Genomic DNA, 26792 nt, shown 5'->3' with positions numbered 1-26792 from the left:
ACATTATAGAAAATGGTGTCTCATTTAAAAATATATTCATTTGTGTACAGACACAATAAACATTTTGGATAGCTTTGTATCAAAACATAACCCATGATTAACTCTAGGTAGTAGGACTGTGGATGATTTTTATCTCCTTCATTGTCTTTTTAAACTTGCAATCTAAAAAATCAGAAACATATGTTATCTTTTTCTGATTAGGAAAAAAAAAATCTAGCAGAGCAGTTTCCATTTTGAGGAACAGAATCCAAAGAAGAATTACCTGTTCTGGTTGGTGTCCGAATGGCTGCCCCGCTTCTTTCCAGGGGCCCGTCGGCAGAAGTCCCCTGGGAATATGGTCTGCCACAGCTGAGAAATAATGGAACAGCTGTAAGTAGGTCCTTTATTTTCAGAAAATTGTAGGCACACACCAGGTATGTATATATTAGGATAAAAAACAATCACATATTCTGGCACTCTACTTATTCCTCTGATGGAAAAAAAATCATTTTGTCTTTTACATGGACATTGATATGTGGGATACTGTTTTGGTCAGTGGTAAGGAAAGCATATTAAAAAGCAGAGACATTACTTTGCCAACAAAGGTCTGTCTAATCAAGGCTATGGTTTTTCCAGTAGTCATGTATGGATGTGAGAGTTGGACTATAAAGAAAGCTTAGTGCCGAAGAATTGATGCTTTTGAACTGTGGCGTTGGAGAAGATTCCTGAGAGTCCCTTGGACTACAAGGAAATCCAACCAGTCCATCCTAAAGAAGATCAATCCTGGGTGTTCATTGGAGGGACTGATGTTTAAGCTGAAACTCCAATACTTTGTCCACCTGATGCAGAGAGCTGACTCATTTGAAAAGACTCTGATGCTGGGAAAGATTGAGGGCAGGAGGAGAAGGGGATGGCAGAGGATGAGATGGTTAGATGGTATCACCGACACAATGGACATGGGTTTAGGTGGACTCCGGGAGTTGGTGATGGACAGGGAGGCCTGGCGTGCTGCGGTTCATGGGGTCGCAAAGAGTTGGACACGACTGAGCGACTGAACTGAACTGAAGGAAAGCATACTCAATACAAAGGATCAGACACTCTGTTCAACTCTCATGCTCTTCCACAATCAAGATCATATTTGAGGTGAAATGAAACTGTTGGTAATTTTCTCTGACATTATTTAGAGAATCCTGGAATAGTCAGCTACATACTTACAGCAGTGATTTTGGAAGTGCCTATGTGTATTTGGTCAAAAATATCTTTCCCAGCGGAATCATTTTGTGTCTGCTAAAAAGCTTCATGATTAGATTTATTTCTGTGGGTTATATCCAAAAAGCCCTTTAAAAAATGATTGCAAACATGAAAATAAAAAAACTGGTAGATTATTTTTATTTTTTGCCATAAAATTTAATTATTTGTCTTCAGATGGATCAGTTCACCTGTTAAGGTATATTTTGACAAACAGTGGCTGTAAACCTGACCACACAGGATGCAAGTTGAGAAAAACAGATCAAGGGAGTATACTGTGGGCAAAGGAGAAAAAGGGCTCCCCTGGGGGCTCAGTGGTAAAGAATCCGTTTGCCAGTGCAGGAGATGTGGGTTCAATCTCTGGGTTGAGAGGATGCCCTGGAGAAGGAAATGGCTACCCACATCAGTATTCTTGCCTGGAGAATCTCATGGACAGAGGAGCCTGGAGGCCTACAATCCATGGGGTTGCAAAGAGTTGAATATCAACATGGAGAAAAATGAAGGTCCTTGAGAGATGGGCAGGGTTCTTTAACATAAGAAGTTGGAGGAGGCAGGCTACATTTGCTTTCTCAACAGTTTGACTGTTTAATAAATTACAAAGTAATCCCGCAAATGGTCTGGCAAGTTTCTTCTCTCACTTATCTTGTTTAGAGACTTGATTAGGTTTTAATTCTGTATTTTGTTTCTGGGTTCTTTCATTCTGCCTAATATTATTCATACAAAGGGTCTCAGAGAACTTCTGTTTATTTGCTATTTAGCCACAAATTACTCACTCTAAATAGAAAAGAGAAGAATCATAGTTTATAATTTAATATATTAAATATCTCATCACTTTTTCCCCTTGAATTGTGTTTATATGTGTAGTAGAGATAAGCATTTCCCAGTTAGAGTGTTTTCATCCAAAGCAAATTTATTTTTCAAGCCTTGAATGTCAGTGGAAAGCATCACATATGAAATATTTTTAATTATGAAATCCCATCAGTCTGACTTAGGGACTCAAAAGAAAATGACAGAACCGAAGGAAAAAGTCCATAGGTGTAAATTATGGGTTTCTGTTCTGGGATGAAACTTGGTAAAAGTAGTTTACTAGTTTGAAGATTTTTCTCTTCAAGATAATACTTGAAAGGAACGTTTAAATTAGGAGTTCAAATAGACTACCTCTCCTGCCAGAAAAACAGCTTGTTGCATAGACGTTACAGCAGCCAAGAGACTCGGATTCAACGCCAAGCCCTTCAAGTTCAGCAGGGAAAACCACAATAATTAGTCGTGTGTTTCTGGAGCTCTCTGTGCCTACATGGGTGGCTGCCTTGAAGGCAATAATAAAACATGGTTTGAATTATAGATTTATAAAGCCCCAGCAAATAAAACACACACTACTGGATTTATAAACATTACTGAACAAGTAGGCAGTTAAATTCCCTTGTTTTTCTCCCAAACCTCTTTTATAAAAATCCCATTACATTCTTTCTGCTAAGAATACCGAAAAAAAAAAAAAAAGAAAAGACTTCGGTGAGCAAAGCTACGGAAGTGGTATAATACATCTTTTCTGAACCCCTTGGTTCTTCCTATAGGCAACTGATTTCTTAAAAGTCTGCAGCTCACAGTGGGAGTGTCTCCCTAGAAACGCTGCAAGCAGATGTCATTGAGTCTGGTGACTCCCTTGGGTTTCATCTGGGCCCAGGACGCACACCACAAAAAAGTGTTTCTTCAGGGTGTTCCCCCAGACACTAGGTCCACGGGCAATTACTGGGTGTTAACCTAAAGAAATGGGTTCTGTGGTTAAATAAAGTCAGGAGATGCCAGAGGAAACAAAACTCAAGGCGTTTTCTTTTTGCAGGACTTCTCAGAGCTTCCAATAAAGGGATGCGTGTTGTAAATCGCTAAAAGGAAAATATGATAGGCCTGTTTTGCCACAGAAAAAGATGGGATTAACATCCTAAGGGAATGATTCGATTGAAAATGGTGTTATGCACAGAGCAACAGAGTAAGGTTTGGATGGTGGAATAACTTTTCACTCCGGTCCTAAGCAAACACAAATTATCATCCCTTTGAAAGTATTTATAAAGAGAAAAGAAGCAAAAATAAAGATTATAAAAATGATTATTTAACACAGAATTTATGAACAAAGGGTCAGAAAATGAAATTTGTGAGGCTTAAATTTGAATTCACTGGTCAAATCTGGGTCTGTGACCCAGTATTTGATATAAGAAGACCAACATGTAACTAATTTATTCAGTTATGGTCATTTAGCTTAGGGGGGGAAATAACATTTTATTCAAGGCACTCTCATAATTATACTTAATTTTAAAACACTCAACTCTTTTCTACTTAAAAAAATTGCAATGCTTTAAAGCAGGTATTCAAGATGAAGCTATTACTGAAGAACAATAATATGTTAATTGGTAGAGAAGGTATTCCTTTTTTAGTGACAATATAGACAAAATAATTAATCTTACCATGTTAGGTTCTTTTTTCTTATCCCCTGTAAGAGACAACACTTTGTCTCCCTATTTAAACATGACAGAGCAGCACAGGCAATCGCTTCATTGTATTCAGAGATCCATTTGGGAACAGTCACAATGTGTGACACATTATCTGCACATTTTTAAAATGTCACAATGGGAAATGCAACCTTAGAAAACAGTACCTTTAAAATCGGTATAAAATTCTCCCTGGAGAACAAGTAAAAGATATCCCAACAAAATACCAAATTACACTGAATTACTCGATAGGAGTTTTTAATTAGATGTTTGATGCACTCTCTATCAGTAAGCAGGTAAAATATAAAACTAATTATTTTATATCAGCACCACAGACATGTATGGAACATAAGGTCTCTAAAATTCCTATGAACGGAGAAGCACTGAAAAATTAAGTTTCTATTCCAGCCTATTCAACACAGACCACACTGTCTTGGACTTTCTTGTCAACTACTTAGGCAACCTACACAAAGCTATGTGGGCTGGTGGTGAGAGTTCCTAAGGGGAAAACCAGTGTTAGTTTTATTATTACTTAGACTCCGGTGAACAACATAAAATTCCTTACCTGCTGCATATAACAGGTGGATTCAGGATCTGAGGAGAAAGATCAGGGGCGCTCTGTGTGTAAGTTAAGGCCCGGTGAGAACTTAGGCCTGATTTGGCAGTTGTGTCGGAAGACTCTGGGAACTGCACTGCAGAAACTTTGCTGACCGGGCTGCTGGCAGGGGTCCCGTGGAGAGGTGAGGAACAGGGTGAGGAAAGAGGTGAAATTTTCACAAGGGAACCTAATAAACAAAGAGAGAACTGTTAAGTCCTAAGTAAATGTCTTTGAAAGTCAAAATTGCAGCTCTTAGCCTTCCCTTTGGACTCCTTTTAACTCGGGAAGGACCATGTGAGTCCTCAGACCACAGGGCCGGCCTCTTCTGCAGACAGGCTGCACAGTGGGGGCATCACTACAGCATGAAATATGAGAAATGAATCATCATGAAAATTCAGTGGCAATGCTAGCAAGTTCAGTTAAAGCCCTGGTGTCCTGGAGTAACTTCAGGACAGAAAGATATTATTTTCTAATTTTTATTGGAGTATAGAACGCCTTATTGCCAAATTCAGACTTAAATTGAAGAAAGTAGGGAAAACCACTAGACCATTCAGGTATGACCTAAATCAAATCCCTTATGATTATACAGTGGAAGTGAGAAATATATTTAAGGGCCTAGATCTGATAGACAGACTGCCTGATGAACAATGGAATGAGGTTCGTGACATTGTACAGGAGTCAGGGATCAAGACCATCCCCATGGAAAAGAAATGCAAAAAAAGCAAAACGGCTGTCTGGGGAGGCCTTACAAATAGCTGTGAAAAGAAGAGAAGTGAAAAGCAAAGGAGAAAAAGAAAGATATAAACATCTGAATGCGGAGTTCCAAAGAACAGCAAGAAGAGATAAGAAAGCCTTCTTCAGCGATCAATGCAAAGAAATAGAGGAAAACAACAAAATGGGAAAGACTAGAGATCTCTTCAAGAAAATCAGAGATACCAAAGGAACATTTCATGCAAAGATGGTCTCGATAAAGGACAGAAATGGTATGGACCTAACAGAAGCAGAAGATATCAAGAAGAGGTGGCAAGAATACACAGAAGAACTGTACAAAAAAGATCTTCATGACCCAGATAATCACAATGGTGTGATCACTGACCTAGAGCTAGACATCCTGGAATGTGAAGTCAAGTGGGCCTTAGGAAGCATCACTAAGAACAAAGCTAGTGGAGATGATAGAATTCCAGTTGAGCTATTCCAAATCCTGAAAGATGATGCTGTGAAAGTGCTGCACTCAATATGCCAGCAAATTTGGAAAACTCAGCAGTGGCCACAGGACTGGAAAAGGTCAGTTTTCATTCCAATCCCAAAGAAAGTCAATGCCAAAGAATGCTCAAACTACCACACAATTGCACTCGTCTCACACACTAGTAAAGTAATGCTCAAAATTCTCCAAGCCAGGCTTCAGCAATATGCGAACCGTGAACTTCCAGATGTTCAAGCTGGATTTAGAAAAGGCAGAGGAACCAGAGATCAAATTGCCAACATCCACTGGATCATGGAAAAAGCAAGAGAGTTCCAGAAAAACATCTATTTCTGCTTTATTGACTATGCCAAAGCCTTTGACTGGATCACAATAAACTGTGGAAAATTCTGAAAGAGATGGGAATACCAGACCACCTGATCTGCCTCTTGAGAAATTTGTATGCAGGTCAGGAAGCAACAGTTAGAACTGGACATGGAACAACAGACTGGTTCCAAATAGGAAAAGGAGTACGTCAAGGCTGTATATTGTCACCCTGCTTATTTAACTTATATGCAGAGTACATCATGAGAAATGCTGGACTGGAAGAAACACAAGCTGGAATCAAGATGGCCAGGAGAAATATCAATAACCTCAGATATGCAGATGACACCACCCTTATGGTAGAAAGTGAAGAGGAACTCAAAAGCCTCTTGATGAAAGTGAAAGTGGAGAGTGAAAAAGTTGGCTTAAAGCTCAACATTCAGAAAACGAAGATCATGGCATCCGGTCCCATCACTTCATGGGAAATAGATGGGGAAACAGTGGAAACAGTGTCAGACTTTATATTTCTGGGCTCCAAAATCACTGCAGATGGTGACTGCAGCCATGAAATTAAAAGACACTTACTCCTTGGAAGGAAAGTTATGACCAACCTAGATAGCATATTCAAAAGCAGAGACATTACTTTGCCAACAAAGGTTCATCTAGTCAAGGCTATGGTTTTTCCTGTGGTCATGTATGAATGTGAGAGTTGGACTGTGAAGAAGGCTGAGCACCAAAGAATTGATGCTTTTGAACTGTGGTGTTGGAGAAGACTCTTGACAGTCACTTGGACTGCAAGGAGATCCAACCAGTCCATTCTGAAGGAGATCAGCCCTGGGATTTCTTTGGAAGGAATGATGCTAAAGCTGAAACTCCAGTACTTTGGCCACCTCATGCGAAGAGTTGACTCATTGGAAAAGACTCTGATGCTGGGAGGGATTGGGGGCAAGAGGAGAAGGGGAAGACAGAGGATGAGATGGCTGGATGGCATCACTGACTGGATGGATGTGAGTCTTAGTGAACTCCGGGAGTTCATGATGGACAGCGAGGCCTGGCCTGCTGCGATTCATGGGGTCGCAAAGAGTCGGACACGACAGAGTGACTGATCTGATCTGATCTGATAGATGATTTACAATGCTGTGTTAGCACATCAAAGTGAATTCCCATATAGGCCATTGCAGAGTATTGAGAGAGTTCCCCGTGCTATACAGCAGGTTACTATTAGTTTCCTATTTTATATAGCGACTTCACTTTCAATTTTCACTTTCATGCATTAGAGAAGGAAATGGCATCCCACTCCAGTATTCTTGCCTGGAGAATCCCAGGGACAGGGGAGCCTGGTGGGCTGCTGTCTATGGGGTCGCACAGAGTTGGACACGACTGAAGTGACTTAGCAGCAGCAGCAGCAGCAGTGTGTATATATTGATTCCAATCTCCCAATTTATCTCCGCCCCCATCACTTATATTCTGGTGACCATAAGGTTTTCAACATCTGTAACTCTACTTGTTTTGTAAACATGTCCATTTGTAACCTCCCCCCGTTTTTTTTGTAGATTCCACCTATAAGCTATATCATATGATATTTGTCTTTCTGCAGAAGGGTATTATTTTCTCCTCCCATTTTTGTTTTCTCTTGGCATTCTGACCTGATGATAATAGTTAAAAACTTCTCATGTGTTTGCCTTCTCTTTCGTTATGAGGTTTTTAGTAGCAACAGGATCTGCCATAGTTTTCAACATTAATGTATGTGGAGCACAGTTTTTTGGCAGGCATTGGCTGCTTAGTGGTGGTAATGGTTTCGTTGCTAAGTCATGTCTGATGCTTGTGACCCTGTGGACTGTAGCCTGCCAGGCTCCTCTGTCCATGGGATTTTCCAGGCAAGAATACTGGAGTGGGTTACCACCTCCAGGCAATCTTCCTGATCCAGGGATCAAACTTGTGCCTCCTGTGTCACAAGCAGATTCTTTATCTCTGAGCCACCACCGGTTGCTTAAAATATGTAAATGAAGAAGATCCATTTTTGAGAGAGTTTATTAACCATCCACACTTTCAGTGAAACTAACTTTTGTGTGTCAGAAACTGTTTGGATACATTGAAAAATGTAACATGATCCATTTCAGATGAAACAATGACTTCAAGCTCAAATGATAAGTGTGGACATTTGTGCCAAACTGTGTTTACTCTTGGTTGTGAAAATTTTAAAGAGCACTGGCATCCATTTCCAAGCACTGACGTCTGAGGACCGGGATGATGTCTTTTGAAGTTACTCTCTCCAAATACAGAGAATACAGCCTGCACTAAAACTGAAGGAGAGAGAGAGAGAAGTTCTAACCAGCCTCCCGCTTACTATTTCTCATGACCACATGGCTAAACAGTCTACTGTAAAGCAAAAAAATGAAATCCTTAAAAGTCATTTTTCTATTGCTCATCACTCTGGGGAGACATACAGCCAGCGATATTCACATCACTGAATAAGATGTGTGGTGACCTGGCAGCTGGCCTAGTTTGCTTCCAATGTCCAGTTCTCTCAAAAGTTTTATTTGTCACAGCCAGAGGTTTTCTGGTCCACTGAAAGGAATATTAGGCTTGTTGATTGGCTTTTATAATGTTTAAGTTTCTTGTTAGCACTGCTATTTATTATTTTGTCTACTTTAAAATATAAGAAATTATACTCTTTCTTTGATTAAATGTGGAGGCTAGCTACCCCTTCAAGGCCTTTTCTCAATATTTCTATGGATTCCTGATCAACAGCTCAACCTCTGCCTATGTTGAACAAATGAAACCACTTTGACCCAGGAAGATTAAATAACCTCCCCAGGGTCACAGTGAGAGGAAATAGGAGAATATGGAGTGAGCCTAGCATTCTTGGTAGATTGTGCTTTATTAGCACACTATTCTATCAGAAACGACCCAACGAGGAAGGAAAATTCATTGTCTACTAGGTTGCATGTTTTGCTCTTTACAATCACATACCTTATGGTTTGCATTTTGATTTCTATTACTACTGAAAAGATTTAGCTATTTTACCAAAGAAAAATCAAAGTGTTAGTTGTGTTTGACTCTCTGCAACCCCATGGACTGTAGCCCACCAGGCTCCTCTGTCCATTGGATTCTCTATTCAAGAATATTGGAGTAGGTAGCCATTCCCTTTTCCAAGGGGTCTTCCCAATCCAGGGATCAAACCTAGGTCTCTTGCATTGCAGGCAAATTTTTCACAGTCTGAGCCACTGCTGACAAACTATATCCTTATGTAATTTCCTGAGCCAAAAGACACCTAAGTACACTGGATTTTTAACTCACTGTTTTCCAACCAACCTATCATTGTGTGCAGCAAGTAAGTTACAAGTGTTCTGGGAAGTACTAACAGTTGTACATTTTTATCAATTTGAGTGCTCCAGAATAAATTAAATTTTATTATGATCACTAATATAATTTGATTTTCTTATTTTATAAATTAAATACAAATTTCAAAAACCTCTCAATTCTTTTCATTTCACCACAGCTATATAACATATTTGCACATATCATTATACAAATATATAAGCTCTCATATAAGAAAAGTTAGAAAGTGTTAGTTTAATTTAGACTTAATTTATTAATAAGTTATTAATAATAATAAATTTATTTTTTATTTAATTTAATTTAATTAATTTAATTTAATTTAATTTAATTTAATTTAATTTAATTTAATTAATTTAATTAATTTAATTTAATTTAAATTTAATTTAAATAAATTAAATTATTATTAAATAATAATAAATTTATTAATAAAATAAAACTTAATTTATTAAATTAAGGCAGACTGAGTCTCCAGATAATCTTAGAAAAGCAGCTTAACCATTAAGGAGTTGGATACTAGTTCGATGTGGTTTAAAGGTTATCAAGGTATTTGCACAGAGTAAGTATCCCAATGATTTGTTCATTTAACAAATATTGATTGTGCGCCCCATTCCAGGGAGTAAAGGATGCGATAGTGAATGAAAGAAAATTCCCTGCTCTTGGAGCTTTCAGGGGAGACAGAAACTAGAGAAAGAAGAGAAGGAGGAAGAAGAAAGGGGGTTGGGGAAGAAAAGAAAGTCAGGGAATTTTAACTGATACAAAGCAACTATTATACAAAGTAAGCTAAGTCAGAAAGAGAAAGACAAATATTGCATATTAATGCATGTATATGGAATCTAAAAAGATAGTACTGATCACCCTACTTGCATAGCAGCAAAGAAGACACAGACATGTTGGACACAATGGGGGAAGGAGGAGGTGGGATGATGAGAGAATAGCACTGAAACATAAACATTGCTATATGTAAAACAAATAGCCAGTGGGAGTTCGATGTATGATGCAGGGAACCCAAAGTCGTGCTCTGTGATAACCTAGAGGGGTGGCATGGGGATGGAGGTGGGAGGTGGAGTCAAGAGGGAGGGGACATATGTATACCTATGGCTGATTCATGTCGATGTATGGCAAAAACTATCACAATATTGTAAAGTAATTATCCTCTAATTAAAAAATATATATATATATATACACACACCACAAAAGTAAATATATTTCATACCCAGAAAACAAATAATGCAGAGGATAGAGGATCAAGAAGGACAGAATGCACTAAGGGTAACATTTGAACAGAGGCTTGATAAAATAAGGAAGACATTTAGACAAGTATTGGGGAAAACATGTTCCAGAAAGAGGGACCTACCTGGGGGTTGTCAGAGGATCAGTTAGGAGGTCAGTGTGACTGCAGGTTAGCAAAGAGGAAGGAGGGGAAGGGAACATGGTCAGAGAGATTGTGGGGCAAGGTTGCATGGGGCTGGCCAGGTCATGGCAAAGTTTTAATTCTGGCATCATTTTTTTTTTTTTTTAAGGAATTATCTTTTTTGTGGTGGTTGTTTTTGTATGTTTTGTTTAGCTGCATTGCAAGGTATGAAAGATCTTAGTTTCCTGAGCAGGGATTGAAACCGTGCCCCCTGCAGTGGAAGCACAGTGTCTTAACCACTGGATCACCAGGAAAGTCCCAGTTGGGTGGTGCTAGTGGTAAAGAACCTGCCTGCCAATGCCAGAGACATAAGAGATGCGAATTCGATCCCTGGGTCAGAAAGATTCCCTGGAGGAGGGCATGGCAACCCACTACAGCATTCTTGCCTGAAAAGTCCTATGGACAGAGGAGCCTGGTGCCTACAATCCATGGGGTTACAAATGATCCATACAGTCCATAGAGCAGGATGTGAATGAACAACTGAGCACACAGGCACACCAAAGAGGCTCCTGACAGGCACTGCTTTAGGCCATTTCTTAATTATTCTGATAACTAATTGTGAGTTTGGGGATAGTTTCCTAGCACTTTTTAAAAGTAGTTGAAAGCCTGTGGGAACATGATCCATTTCTGTCTGCACACATATATTTTCTGAAGGCAATTTATGAGAGGAGTGATTTTCTTCACTGTTGATTTTTAATAGCTGCCAGCTGATTCACTTAGAGACATGCAATTCGCTCTTAAAAATTTAAAAATCCACTCAATGATTAGAGTTCTTGGAACTTAGGGATTAACAAAATTTAAAACAAATAAGCAGAACTAAAGACTCCAGACTTACTGCCTGGAATGAAATTTAAAATGAACCTTGTAACAGAGGAAAAACACTTTGCTTCTGCAAGGGTGTGAGGTTACATATTTTGAACGATGTGAACAAGCAGGGGTCTTGGCAACCCCCTGAAAAGCAAGAACATTTTATTCTACAGGTGAGAAGATAAAGGCATAAACATATAAATTTCTTTTTCCTCAAGCCAAACTATTTCTCACAGTGTGTGTTATCATAGTCTACTTAAAATTTTAAAAGCAGAAATGGTTAGGAATGCTGTAGGAAATGGCCATATATTTACATATATTAGTCTTCAAATAGGAGAGATGACAAATGTAGAGAATAATCAAATAAAAGAAGTGAAAGTCGCTCAGTCATGTCTGACTCTTTGTGATCCCATGAACTATACAGTCCATGGAATTCTCCAGGCCAGGATACTGGAGTGGGTAGCCTTTCCCTTCTCCAGGAGATCTTCCCAACCCAGGGATTGAACCCAGGTCTCCCGCATTGCAGGCAGGTTCTTTACCAACTGAGCCACACGGGAAGCCCAAGAATACTGGAGTGGGTAGCCTGTCCCTTCTCCAGGGGATCTTCCCAACCCAGGAATCGAACCAGGATCTCCTGCATTGCAGGTGGATTCTTTACCAACTGAGCTATGAGGGAAGACTACTCTTTCTTAGAAGGAGAGACTGCAAATAAAATTATTTCACAGGAAAAGGATATTATTATATGTCATCAAAAACAAATTATTTTATAAGATTATTTAAAGTGTAATCATGTCTAAAGTTAGAGGGATAGAACTGATAACCCCTGAAGTCTCACCCAATCTTATGTTACACAAATACACACACACACATACACATGAAGGGACTGAGATAAATGTGCATGCTCTCAAACATATTTATCTTCATTTTTCTTGAATAATTTTAAGAGACTCCAGGAAAAAGACCCAGCTCATGAAATACAATTCTTTGGATGATTCAGACCACTCTACTCTGAAATACTTAAAATTAAAAATTTAAAAATTAAAAACATAACTTTAAAAAGTTCTAAAGTACCAACTCCTTTGAGTAATTGAGTCTTTAATTCCTTGCTCCTGAGAACATGAGAAAATGTGGGTCAAGACACAAGGAACTTTGGGCAATCAAAAGGAGATGATAAACAATACTGGAGGGAAATGATTTAAGTGAATCCATCTGTTTGTGCTTTAAAATTCTGTTTAATTTTCATTGAACAAAAAAGGGACCAGCCTGTCTGATAAATACATGCCTCTTCTCCACACCCACAGGAAAACAGCCCCAATATTTTTCCAAAACAAAAAGTAAAATTACACAGATGCAAAAAGGAAAAAAAAATCACAATGCCATAATTCAAGTTGTCTCTCATTTCAAATTTTCTATAGGCAAAACTCAGTCTAACTTTCAGGTGTAGAGATATCTGTAATCATTGCAATAGGATTATCAGAATCATAAAATTTATAAGAATCTGGAAAGGGAACGACTCACCGCAGCTCTGATAAGCATGAATTAGAGAGATTTCAAAAGTAGAATGACAGAAAGGCATTTTTACATATTCAGTGACTCAGAAAAGCAACACAGAAATATAAATTATATTTATATCTCCTGTTTTCAGGCTTTAATCAAAGGACTCATATGTGATTTCATCCATTTATTTTATATTAGTAACTGCATAATAATTGGTTGTGCTTCAACTGTTTAAATGAATACTGATGGATGGAGCCAGAGGACTCACTGTTTACTTGATTTGCGCAAAGAACAGATTTCATTAGTCCCATCTCAAAACAGGTCGTTTATCTTCCAGTGTTTCTGTACTCTAAGTTTACGCTTGCATCCCCCTATCTCTTCTGCCTACTGCTTCTTACTTTCCTCCTCACACTTTATTTAATTCCATTTCCTTACTCTCTTGGCCACATAAAGGGGCTTTTCTCTGCCTCTTTCCACATTTTCTTGAAACCTGGGGCATTTGGCAAATCAACCCCAACCAGCCATCCATGCAGGGAGATGAGTTCCCAAACAGAAGTGCCCATCTGATCAGGTAGAACTGTACTTGAGTTTCAGCTCTCTTGACTCTTGGAAAGTTTTCTTCCTTTTGGCAGGCTTTCAGGGATTTAAACAATTCAGCATACATAGGATATAGGTTACTTTATAAACATTTAGCTCTGCTGTGAGAGCAGTCTAAAGATGGCACAATGCAAAATCCTTCCCAAACCAATCAATGACAGAGATGTTTTATGTACTTTAAGGCAAGAATGTGGGAGGCTCTTGCCATTACTGTGACCCTTGTGTGTGTGTGTGTGTGTGTGTGTGTGTGTGATTCAGTAGTGTCCGACTCTTTGTGACCCCATGGACTGTAGCCCACTAGGCTCCTCTCTCCATGTTATCTTCCAGGCAAGAATACTGGAGTGGGTTCCCATTCCCTTCTCCAGGGGATCTTCCCAACCAAGGGATTGAATCCACATCTCTTGCATCTCCTGCATTGGTAGGTGGATTGTTTAACACTGGGCCACCTGAGAAGCCCAACTCTCATCTCTACCATCTGCCTTTGTGGTATCCTCTGTGGAGCCTCTTTTCCTTTCACATGTTGCCCTTCTTAAGCACAGGCATATGAAGTCAGGAGCAGGGCACAGAATCTGAGGTTGTTCCTCAAGTCTGTCTCATCATTTGCTCTATTATTTCTAGGGAATACACTAACCATTAATTTCTATCTTCTTGACTTTATCATGTTGATAAAGAATGTTATCTTAAGAATTTTAATTTCATGACCTAGTGAAGAAATTGAGAGACAGAAAACCAAATCCTTTCATTATCTTGTCCTCGGCTAGGGACAAGACCAAAAAAAATCCTAATTTTAAGTTATCTCAATTTGTCATCCCCATTTTTTTTCTAATAAGTCTTTAGGACAAAAGAAAGAATTCTGGATTAATTGTGTGGCCTTGGGCAAGTTACTCAACATTTCTGCCTCAGTTTCCTCATCTGAGTCTGTTTTCTGAGCAATACAAGAGTGCAGAACATTTCAATTCATCCTTCATCCCTTGGGTTACTTGTCATTATTGTCTCACATTTTAATTATTTTCCTTAAAAATCTTTTAAAAAATACCTACAATCTGAAAATATTGGGTTGGCCAAAAAGTTTGGGTGTTTCTGTAACATCTTATGGAAAAACCCAAATGAACATTTTGGCCAACTCAATACTATTATTTATGCATATCATATTTGTTTGAATGTAATCATGGTTTTCTAATTTATCTGTTCATCATTTCTATTATACCTTACAAATTTTCCTCTGCTCCTTTTCTTTCTAAAATATAAACTTCTTTAGTTAAGATCTGGTAGGTGGTAAAGTTGTGACTTGCCTGAATATGTCTTCAATTTATTTCTACTCTTTCGAAACAGATTTGCCTGGTGTACAATTTTAGGTTGACTATCATATTCTCTCAAAACTTTGAAGAAAACATTTTTCTGTCTTCTGACTCCATTTATTTACAACAATTTTGCTCTCAGACTGACTGAAGGGACATATCTCTGGCTAACTTCAAGATTTTTTTCATCTCTGGCATTCTGTGATTTCACTATTCTGTGTCTATGTTTAAATTGTTTGTTCTTTGTCCTTTCCTCCTCAAATAGTTTATGTTTCCTATCCTCTACTAAAACTATGATTATGTATATTAGACTTCCTGATGACTCCTCCTAAGGCTCTCAGAATCTATTACATTTTCCAACTTCTCATCTGAGCTTCATTCCGTATACTTTCTTCACATTCTCTGCCTTCCAGTTTACTAATTCTCCAAAATTTTAGTAGTCTTTTATGACATTTAACTTGTCATATTTCCCTGATTATATTTCCAAAAGTCATTTAGCTGCCCTGCAATTATGTCTTCTCTCATTTCTATCTTTTATGCCCTCATGTTTTTCTTCAAACAACTGAGTATTTTTTTTGTCATTTAAATAACTTAATATGTATTTTAAATTATTTGGCTGCACAGAGTCTCAGTTGCAGCATGTGGGATCTGGTTCCCTGACCAGGGACCAAACTTGGCCCCCCTGCATTGGGAGCATGGAATCTTAGCCACTGGACCACTAGGTACATCCCACTCAACACCTTTAGAGATCTGTACAGTTGTTTTCCTGGTTTTTCTAACCTGTGTTATTTCCTTGCATGTTTACAATGATCTGGTTTGTAAGTTCAAGCTGGTTTGAATTTTATATGTTGAAGCTGCATGGCTGTTAACTGGTGATGCTTTCCTCCAAAAATTACCTAAACATATTTTGTAGGGAGCCAAGGGGTCCTTCCTGACCTGCCTCTTAAGAAATCTATATGCAGGTCAGGAAGCAACAGTTAGAACTGGACATGGGACAACAGACTGGTTCCAAATAGGAAAAGGAGTATGTCAAGGCTGTACATTTCACCCTGCTTATTTAACTTATATGCAGAGTACATCATGAGAAATACTGGGATGGATGAAGCACAAGCTGGAATCAAGATTGCCAGGAGAAATATCAATAACCTCAGATATGCAGATGACACCACCCCTACGGCAGAAAGCGAAGAACTAAAGAGCCTCTTGATGAAAGTGAAAGAGGAGAGTGAAAAAGTTGGCTTAAAACTCAACATTCAGAAAACGAAGATCATGGCATCTGGTCCCATCACTTCATTGCAAATATGGGGAAACAGTAGAAATAGTGACAGACTTTATTTTCTTGGGCTCCAAAATCACTGCAGATGGTGACTGCAGCCATGAAATTAAAAGACTCTTGCTCCTTGGAAGAAAAGTTATGACCAACCTAGACAGCATATTAAAAAGCAGAGACATTACTTTGCCAACAAAGGTCCATCTAGTCAAGGCTATGGTTTTTCCAGTAGTCATATATGGATGTGAGAGCTGGACTATAAAGAAAAGTGAGTGCTGAAGAATTGATGCTTTTGAACTGTGGTGTTGGAGAAGACTCTTGAGAGTCCCCTGGACCACATGGAGACCAGTCCATCCTAAAGGAAACCAGTTCTGAATATTCATTGGAAGGACTGATGCTGAAGCTGAAACTCCAATACTTTGGCCACCTGATGTGAAGAACTGACTCATTTGAAAAGACCCTGATGCTGGGAAAGATTGAAGATGGGAGGTGGAGAGGATGACAGAGGATGAGATGGCTGGATGGCATCACCAACTCAATGGACACGAGTTTGAGTAAATTTTGGAAGTTGGAGATGAACAGGGAGGCCTGGTGTGCTGCAGTCCATAGGATTGCAGAGTCAGACATGACTGAGTGACTGAACTGAACTGAAGGCATCCTCTGAACTAGGGTCACTTGTTCACTCACTCAATCCTGTCTGACTCTTTGTGACCCCATAGACTGCAGCATGCCAGGCTTTCCTTGCTCAAGCTCATGTTCACTGAGTCAGTGATGCCATCCAACCATCTCATCCTCTGTTGTCCCCTTAGCCTCCTGCCATCAATTTTTTGTATCATCAGGGTCTTTTCCAATGAGTCAGCTCTTTGTATCAGGTGGCCAAAGTATTGGAGTTTCAGCTTCAACATCAGTCCTTCCAATGAACATTCAGGGTTTATTTCCTTTAGGATTGACTGGATTGATCTCCTTGATGTCCAAGGGACTCTCAACAGTCTTATCCAATACTGCAGATTGAAAGCAAGAATTCTTCTGTGCTCAACCTTCTTTATGTTCCAACTTTCACATTCATACACGACTACTGGAAAAACCATAGCTTTGACTATATGAACCTTTGTCAGCAAAATAATGTCTGCTTTATAATACACTTAAGTGCCCCTTTAAAAGTCTCAGGTTTAATATGGAACGCTCAGATTCAGTTCTTCCACCTTGCTGGGGTCCCAAATGAGCCTCTGCATTTCTGAGCTCATCTGAATTTGCCCTCAGTGCAATCTCTATTTAAATATTTTCCCACACAGACCTGTTTCTGACCCTCATGAACAATAAATTCTAATCCTCAGGTCATGAATGACTTGTAAGATTCAAAAGAATAATAAATTTTTCTAAAGAGCAGAGAGGACCAGATTAATTTCTGGAAAACCAGATTGCCTTTAGGGATTTCTTTCAGTAATTTCATGCCACTAAAATGGTATTTTCTGGAGGAATTGTCTTCATATGCTCACCAGTAGAGATTTAAGCCAAAGTTTTTGTCACTCAGTCATGTCCAACACTTAGCAATCCATGGACTGTAGCCTTCCAGGCTCCCCTGTCTATGGAATCCTCCAGGCAAGAATACTGGAGTGGGTTGCCATGCCTTTCTCCAGGGGATCTTCCCAACCCAGGGATTGAACCCAGGTTTCCTGCATTGCAGGCAGATTGTTTCACAGCTGAGCTACCCAGGAAGAATAGTTTCAACAGTTACCAGTATAAACTAGGTGATCAAAGGGGAAAGAAAGTACTAAATTTTCTCTTCTAGATGGAAGAAACAACAGAAGTCCTTCCTTAAGTTGTGCTGTTTAAAATTAAGCTTATATTCCAAGGTAGCCTCTTGAAATATTAGTGGAATGTGAGTACTGGTTCTCTAACCCTCATAGAAACACTACCATTTCAGGACTTCTGCTTCTGGCTATAATGCAATAATTTGCAGTAAATCCATCTATTTGTTCTTTGAGAACGAATAGAAAAGCTGAGTTAAAATAAAAAAGCTATCATAGCAAGGCAACCAACTTGGAGAGATAGGTTTCCAAATAGAAGAGACCCTCAGAAGGGTGAGCCAAAATCCTGCAAAATGTTCTTCCATCCAGAGCATTATTTATTGACCACTGGCATGGAACAAAAGGCTAAGAATCCAGGCAGATGGATGCAGCTATTAGGAAGGCAAGCCAACAGAGCTTTTAGTAACGTCATAAGGCTGATGACACAAATACTGGAGTTTGGGGCTGCCATGGCAGCCAGGACTTGAATGTCTAACAGCCCAGTGGGAAGAGGGCAGCTTTCCCCTTGAGCTATTTGGTGAATTCCTGAGCTGCGATAAAGGCAGGAGATTAAGAAGCTAAGCAGGGAGCTACTGAAAAATCTCAGCAAGGCTTTCTACAATGCTGAGAGATGAAAACTTGGAATGAGAACATTCCAAGAAGGAATTGCTATTGTTGTTTAGTCACTAAGTCATGTCTGACTCTTCTGCGACCCCATGGACTATAGCCCACTAGGCTCCTTTACCCATGGGATTTCTCAAGGAAGAATACTGGAGTGGGATGCCACTTCCTTCTCCAGAGGATCTTCCCAACCCAGGGATAGAACCTGTGTCTCCTGCATTGGCAGGCATATTCTCTACCACTGAACCAACAAGGAACCCTCCAGGAAGGAAAGGTCAGAGGAAATACCCCAGACTCTCAATTGGGATTTAAGGATGAGGCCAATTTGGAGATAGAATCTGACAAACTATTTCAGTTTTAAATTATCACAGATTCTGATTAAATAAGGTCATCTTCCCCCAATTATTCTACAGATACATTCCTACCTGAAACTTCATTGATACCTAAACTCCTTGCCAAAGCTCCTGGCTTCCATCTGGCCTCTGTCCACAGACCTGCTTTTATCTCCCTCTCTGCATTCACTGCTCTCCCTTTCTGCTTGTTAGCTTTGCCAGTCATCATTTAGAATCTTAAATTGTTGAAGCTTTCCATCCACACACTGGGTTTTATATCTCTTTAATTCTTTGAAAGTTTTCCCTCACTTTCTTATCATAGCCTTTAGAACACTATATATATACTAATAGCTTATACTTTATATCTGTTTATACGCTCCACTTGAATGTAAGTGAGAATTCTGTGAAAGGAGAAATAGGGTCCGGTTTCATCACTGCCGCATTCTTCAAACTATTTCAGTGTCAGATAGTATCTCTGGATAGTGAACACTCCATACATATTTATTAAGTGACGCTTGAGGGAAAGAAAAAACTGATACTTCGAAGCACAGAGGGTACATTGACACCAACCTGAAAAGCCCCATGCAGATCCTAGACAGGAGAAATCACATTAAGTTTCGTTCTGTACCTGGTTTAAAAGAGAAGGAAAACCTATCACCCATGTTACTCCTGGGTTTTTTGGTTGCTGATTTTTGAGGTTTTTCAAAGGGCTGTCAAAGGTCTTGGATTGTATTTTCTCTGAATTTACATACCTCTTCCTTTTGTATTTTTATATTGGGGGTGTGTGCAGGTAAGTGACATGGAGCAAGAATTTCTTTGAAAAATTATAGTATGTATAGTAAATGAAGCATTTCCTAGAACTTATAAATATCATACTTCTGGAAAATATTTTTTTAACAAACTAAAAATAAAATTGAAATTTCATAAGTACTTCATTATCTTTTATATTAATAAGATAAAGCTTGCCTACTCATAGTTACACTGATTTAATATTCATCCAGTAAATTCAAGATGGGATATTTGGTGCAGCTATCTTAAAAGAATCTGCATCATCCTATAAACTGGAAATTTCAGTAACTAATTGGTTAATGAAGCTTTTTTGTTTTTAGAAGAGTCAAACCAAACACATCTGAGTGTTGCAACACTTAAAGCTTAGTTCATTCCATGATGGCACACTCAGTGAGTGAGTGTTAGCTCTCTCCTCAGTAAGTTCTTTACCTGGTCGATTTTGCTTTTTAGCCTTTACATGGTTAGAGGCAGAAACAGCGTAGGATGAAGTGAAGGATCTGCTTTTGGTGAGAGTCATCATCACTGGGTTTTTCCAAGAATCTGGATTAATAGCACTGTAAAGACAAGGTATAAAGAAAAATGAAGAAACTATCCTTTGATTACTGGGGCAGACCTTACCAGAACCCAACCACCATTTTCATAATAGTTTCAATCTGAGTCATGGTCCAGGTTCAGTGACAGAACCACTTGACTTCCAAACCTAGTCACTAACCTAGTGACAAACTAGGTTATCTGAATTCAGTCTGTGCTACAGGGTCACAGGACACACTCTTCAAGGATACTGGGTTAACCAAGACAAAAAGAGAGCTTTACTGTTCATTCAATTACTCGGTATCCAACACCTTCTCATTCTATTTCCATAATCATATTCCTCAAAGATTTTCTAAAAACATGGCAAACTAACTTTAAGATGCAGGTGAACTTACATTAGGTATGAATGACATGATGCTTTCTTATATACTCTTTTTAATTTATTATTCTTGGTGTAACTAAATTAAGAAATGCAAGTACTTATCATTCAAAGACAATATTCTTGCAGTATCTTGAAGGAAAAGGTTAATGACAGGTCTTTAACCAACCATTTCTTTTTCTGGTGATACCCTGTAAAGAATGGAACGATGAGACAAATTCCCTTGTAGATACTAATGGGCCTGCTACTAAAGGTAGCACTGATGCTATTTCCTAGGAGAAAGGTAATGGCAGTGAATCTTCACTCGAGGGAATGTTTTTAGCAGGATATCCTTGCTCTGTCTAGGTATTATTGTAAATAAACCTGTAATCAATTTAAATAAATCATAAATCAAACTGGAAGGTTGGGATGAAGAACACTACAAAAAATCCATGTAACTAATGGATATACATTTTAGAGCTGTTTCAGACCGAAATTTATCTGTAGGCACTGCTCAAAACCTTACATTCTGAATCTGAAACAGAATCTATTGTAATTTCAGAGAAAAAAATATTTCGGGAAGCCATATAGACTGTCTTGGTTTGCTCCAAAGGAAAAATGCGTAGTCTACAGCCATACCACCCTGAACATGTCGGATCTTGTCTGATCTCAGAAGCTAAGCAGGGTAGGGCCTGGTTAGTACTTGGATGGGAGTAAAAGTGTCTGCTTTATGTTTTGGTTTGTATTTTGCTAACATCGGTGTGTTTTTGAGCATTAGTAAATTTGGTAATGCATAAAATCTATAACTTGCGTGATAGTAACTGGACAATCTGATCCTTGGCCAATCTTAGACTGGCAGTGTAAGCAGGATGTACCTGGTCTCTTTGAGTGGCTTATTGTAAATAAAGCTGAAATGGATGGAATTATGGGGTCATTAATGAGTAGAGATTGTCATATAAGATATATAGTTAATGAGGTATAATTTGGAGGTGTTCTATGATCAAAATAGTCAAAATAAAGTTATGGTTTTTCCAGTAGTCATGTATGGATGTGAGAGTTGGACCATAAAGAAAGCTGAGCACCAAAGAATTGATGCTTTTGAACTGTGGTGCTGGAGAAGACGCTTTAGAGTCCCTTGGACTGCAAGGAGACCCTACCAGTCCATCCTAAAGGAAATCAGTCCTGAATATTAGTTGGAAGGACTGATGCTGAAGCTGAAGCTCCAATACTTTGGCCACCTGATGCAAAGAACTGACTCACTGGAAAAGACCCTGATGCTGGGAAAGATTGAGGGCAGAAGGAGAAGGGGATGACAGAGTATGAGATGGTTGGATGGCATCACCGACTCAATGGACATGAGTTTGAGCATGCTCATGGACAGGGAAGCCTGGTGTGTTGCAGTCCCTGGGGTCACAAAGAGTCGGACACAACTAAGCTACTGAACTAAGCTACTGAACTGAGCTATAACCAAAATGGCATTCTTTGTGAAAGCATCATGATGTGTGTATTGCTTACAATTCTGTATATTAAGTCCAAACTAGAACATGTGCTAAGGTGAAATAACAGGACTTTTAGGGTATGCTGCACTACCAGTTTGAGACCTCTCAAAGAGGAAGATGCTGAGCATTTGCTTGGCTACTGCCTCTGTTCTTCGATTATTAGCAAATTTACTGATGGGAAAGATCTGTTACCTGTGTTCAGTCTTATGTGACATTCTGCTACTAATTACCTCATTTCATCTCCTTTATCCTTTTCAGAGAGATTTTTCTTCAACTGTTGAGCCAGATATTTTAAAATTTCATCTTTTCTCTTTACTTTAAATAGCATTTGAAAAGTGGAATGAGTTCCAGCAATTATCAAATACAATTAAGGATAGCCTACAAGATAATATTTGTTTCATATCCTTCTTGGAAATCTCATTCTAGGCAACTCACAAATGTCTGGAATTTTGAAATAATAATATCAAAGAAAACTTTGAATCTCAGATAGATAACTATATCAACTATTTCCTGATACCACTATTCCCTGTCAACTACTTTTGCTGGATTGATTGATGTGTGAGACTTACTGTGAAGACACTGTGTGCAATGTTTATGAGGCCTACATGTCTTCTCAGCATACTGTATAATAAACAGATAGTGACTTTTCTATGTAGGCTTTTAAAAAGACCTTAATATTAACTGAATTTATTTTTTAATACTTTAAAGAGTTACATTATTAAAAGTGCATTAGCCACTCAGTTGCGTCTGAGTCTCTGTGACCCCATAGATTATAGCCTGCCAGGCTCCTTTGTCCATGGAATTCTCTAGGCAAGAATACCGGAGTGGGTAGCCATTCCCTTTTCCAGGAGATCTTCCTGATCCAGGGACTGAACCCGGATCTCTTGCACTGTGGGCAGATTCTTTACCATCTGAGCCACCAGGGGAGCCCTCTATATTATTAAAGCTAGCTCAAAACTGTCTACTTCTATTTTATATTTCTTTAATAAAAACATTTAAGATAGGCTCACTTTGAGAAATTTCATAAAGTTCAATAATGGCGCATCTTTAATGTGTGGGAAGTTAATGAACTTTAAGATAAATAAAATCCTAGCCATACATCCTTTCTTAATATGCTAAATATTAATTCCTTAAGAGATATTGTCAATAAAATGACAAATCAATATATATGTGTGTACATGTGTATGTATGTCCATATATACACATACATACACACTTTATAATTTACAGATACTTTCAAATGCATTCCTTTGTGTGAGTTTTCAGCTGTCTATTGATCTTTGCCTTTGTGATTAGGATCTTATTCATATATAATAATTTGAATTCCAGTGAGAAAAATAGCTTAGGGGAACCTCTACTTGATCTTCCCACACTAACACAGCATGCAAAAACTATCTGTGTGTTTGCTGTGGAAGACCTCAACCCTCCTCTACAAAAGTGGATTTTATCACCTTATCACTCATAAAAACTTCATCCTATGTCCTAAAAGTCTTACCAGGTCCTAACAGTTTTTTTTTTACAGAGTTTACAGCCTGCTGTCATTTCCATGGCCAATGTGGAAGGCTTAGGGTATGATTCATTTCAAACTTAAAATTTCTCTCAAGCTTACTTTTTTTTTTTTTTTTTTTAATAAAAAACCTATTGGTATCCTTCCACTTAATTTTACTCCACTTGTGTCATCATTCCCCCTTTCCTGAAGAATTTCTTCTGGTGGGTACCAAGGCTCTGGCTACACATCTCTGAGTGGTAGGGTCAAGATCCGTCTGACTCTCAGTCCAGTGTCTTTTGACTCAGCTGGATTTAAAACCACCCAGGAGTAACTCATCCAGCTATGTACCTATAGGAACATAAGTTGAGAACTGTTTCTACTTTTCACTTCCTACTCTTGTTCTTTTGATCACTGCAGTCCTCAAAGAGCCTCAATAAAAAGACAGACATGGAAAGGAAGAAGTAAAAGGACTGACAGGGAAGAAGTTTCAAAGATTAAAACTCAAGTCAGTTTTGAAATCAGTCAGTTTTAGCAACAGGTCTAACTGAAGAACGTTTTAACTTTGGTTTATTAGTAGGGCTGGAGATATCTGAGGCCATCTTTTCACTATTTTCACCTACAGCCAAGGATGAGTCAACCCAAACTAGCTGTGTTTAGTGGTGGTACCATTGCTACTTACTGACATATGGTTTTCCCTTAAAGGACTAAATTCTCTTCGGAATGAATTTTATTATTTTTTATTAAATTTATTATTATTTGTTATTATATTTTATTATATTTATTTTATTCATTTATTTAATATATTTAAAATAATATATATTATTATTATTTATTAAATTTATTATTTTTTTATAATGGTGAAAAAGTTGTATCTCTCTCAGATGTTATATCAGGACTTTTAATAGGATAGTGAAATTAAGGAAGAGTAAGTTAGTGGGAAAAGTCATACCTAGGCAGGACATCAATGAGCACTTTTAGGAAAAAGGGAATGAGTGGGATTGTATGCCATTCCTTTTCTATTTTGAAAATAGTTGATAAGGAGCATTTATTTCATAAAACAGAATGACAAAATCCTTAGGAGTTAAGCTCATAAAAGTTTTTGAAAGCCTCTTCCTCATGTTGATTTCAGTTTCAGCCTCTAATCTCATTTAACTAAGAGAAGAGAGGAGTAGGAGAAATGAAATTTGATGAGAAGTAACAAATAATAACAGAAAGAAAGGAGACATTTAAGAAAGCTTGAATGGATTTTTGGTAGAATCATTCTATGGATAGTAAATAAAGGAGCATTAACTATACTATGACAGGAATCTTGGCAAGGTGTGCTGATAAAATAGACAACTTCTCTAAAGATGTATACCAAGAACATAAAATTCATGTTTTTAAGCAACAAATACATAACTATAATTTCCTACCACTTATCAGTATTTGCTGCTATAAAAGTCAACAGTCAATATTTTCATGGGAAAATATTATTAGTGACCTATAATTTTGAACTTCAGGAAATGTTCATGAAACAGATTAACATCCTCCTATGGTGATGTTTTGAAGTTTCACAAACATTATGTGAACTCATGTGAAAGAAAGAATCATTCATGCTTGCTTCTGATTCTATAGGTTTATTAGATCATCAATAATATTTAACATGAAAGAAACCAATTATGTTTTTAAGTAAGAAAGCAGGAAAAGTTAGCAGTCGTTAAAAATTCCATTTCTTTGCCAATTTCAGAATGGGGCTTTATATTCAAAGCCAGGGTCAAAAGAAAATCACATCTAATATTGTCATCATGTAGTTCAATAAAGATATGGTAATTTTTCAGTCATTAGATCATGAATAAAACTGATGTAATTGTTTCAAAAACCTGAAATCGTACATGGTAAGTGTTCTCATAATTATTATTCACATAAAGTATGTTATTTCTATGCCAAATAGAAAAGGACAAACGCAGTAGCTTTCTCTGAAAGAATTTCTCTCATGATGATGTTTTCTTCAAAACTCTTTCTAGATCTTAGTATTATCTTTTCTTTAGCTTTGGTAATTCTGATTTTTTAACCACTTTGTAAAATTAGAATTAATATTCTAAGTAAATTGTATTCTATTTATTTTTATTGATGTACAATCAAAATATAACATTATATTTGTTTTAGGCACATAACATGATGATTTGATATTTGTATATACTGTGAAATGATCACCACAATGTGCTGTGTGCTTAGTTGTATCGACTCTTTGTGACCCCATGGACTGTAGCTCACCAGGCTCCTCTGTTCATGGGGATTCTCCAGGCAAGAATGCTAGAGTCGCTTGCCATTTCCTCCTCCAGGGATCTTCCCAACCCAGGGATCAAACCCAGGTTTCCTGCATTGCAGTTGGATTCTTCATCATCTGAGCCACCAGGGAAGCCCAAGAATACTGGAGTGAGTTAGCCTATCCCTTCTCCAGGGGAACTTCCCAACTCAGGAATTGAACTGGGATCTCTGCATTGCAGGCAAATTCTTTACCAGCTGAGCTATCTGGGAAGCCCAATAAGTCTAGTTAATATCCATCTGGTGGCTTAGATGGTAAAGAATCCACCTGCAATGCAGGAGTACTGGGTTGGGAAGATCCCCTGGAGAAGGGAATGGCTACCTGTTCAAGTATTCTGGCTTGCAGAATGCCATGGACAGTCCATGAGTCTCAACAAACATCTTTGTACATTTTTTTTTCTTCTGATGAGGACTTTTAACATCTATTCTCTTAGCAACTTTCAAATATACAATATAGTATCATTAACTATAGTCACCATGCTGTACATTCCCACAACTTAATTATTTTATAACTGCAAGTTTTGATCCCCTTCACTCATTTTGGCTACCCTGAACCTCTGCCTCTGACAATCACCAATCTGTTCACTGTCTAAATAAAGTTTAAGTTAAAAACTGTTTGAACATATTTAGTTGCTCTCAGAATGAACTACCTTTGATCTGATTTTCTGCCCTTCAAATAATGCCAGCAGAGCTGGTCTGGTGAACTGGGGGAAATCTAACAATCATTTGCAAATGTTAGGTTGGATACATTTGATGTAAAAATCCAACACAGATCTCAGTCCAGGTAAAATCTAGTCTGTCTTTATTCTGGGTTCAACTTTACCCATCCAAATTTACAGTAGCAGACATCACTTCAAGTCACTGTCCCCATTTATACTTAAGGCCATACAATAACATTTAAGCATAATTATCTGATATCAATCCCTATACTGCTCTAGATTTAAACCAAATACCTTTTTCAGTTTCAAAGTGGGCCTCAAATCAATTATAATCTTTTGGGCCTCCCTTCCCCTGTAATTTTTTTTGCCATATATTATAAATCTTTATTAAT

The 26792-nt window shown here is 38.1% G+C and overlaps 1 protein-coding gene across 1 annotated transcript in view; it reads right to left on the bottom strand.

The window, feature by feature from the left end:
- Positions 1-26792, bottom strand: part of PDE3A (phosphodiesterase 3A) — a 365582-nt gene that overhangs the window by 37507 nt on the left and 301283 nt on the right. The window contains exons 5-7 of the mRNA XM_027541471.1: positions 19990-20114; positions 4273-4492; positions 263-348 (exon numbers count right to left, since the gene is read on the bottom strand). Coding sequence (XP_027397272.1) covers positions 263-348; positions 4273-4492; positions 19990-20114 — 431 coding nt within the window. The remainder of the gene's footprint in view (positions 1-262; positions 349-4272; positions 4493-19989; positions 20115-26792) is intronic.

The sequence above is a fragment of the Bos indicus x Bos taurus genome, chromosome 5 (assembly GCF_003369695.1).
Source record: "Bos indicus x Bos taurus breed Angus x Brahman F1 hybrid chromosome 5, Bos_hybrid_MaternalHap_v2.0, whole genome shotgun sequence".
Taxonomy (NCBI): domain Eukaryota; kingdom Metazoa; phylum Chordata; class Mammalia; order Artiodactyla; family Bovidae; genus Bos; species Bos indicus x Bos taurus.
Note: the sequence above shows the minus strand (reverse complement) of the source record. Positions and strands in the feature narration are given on the sequence as shown.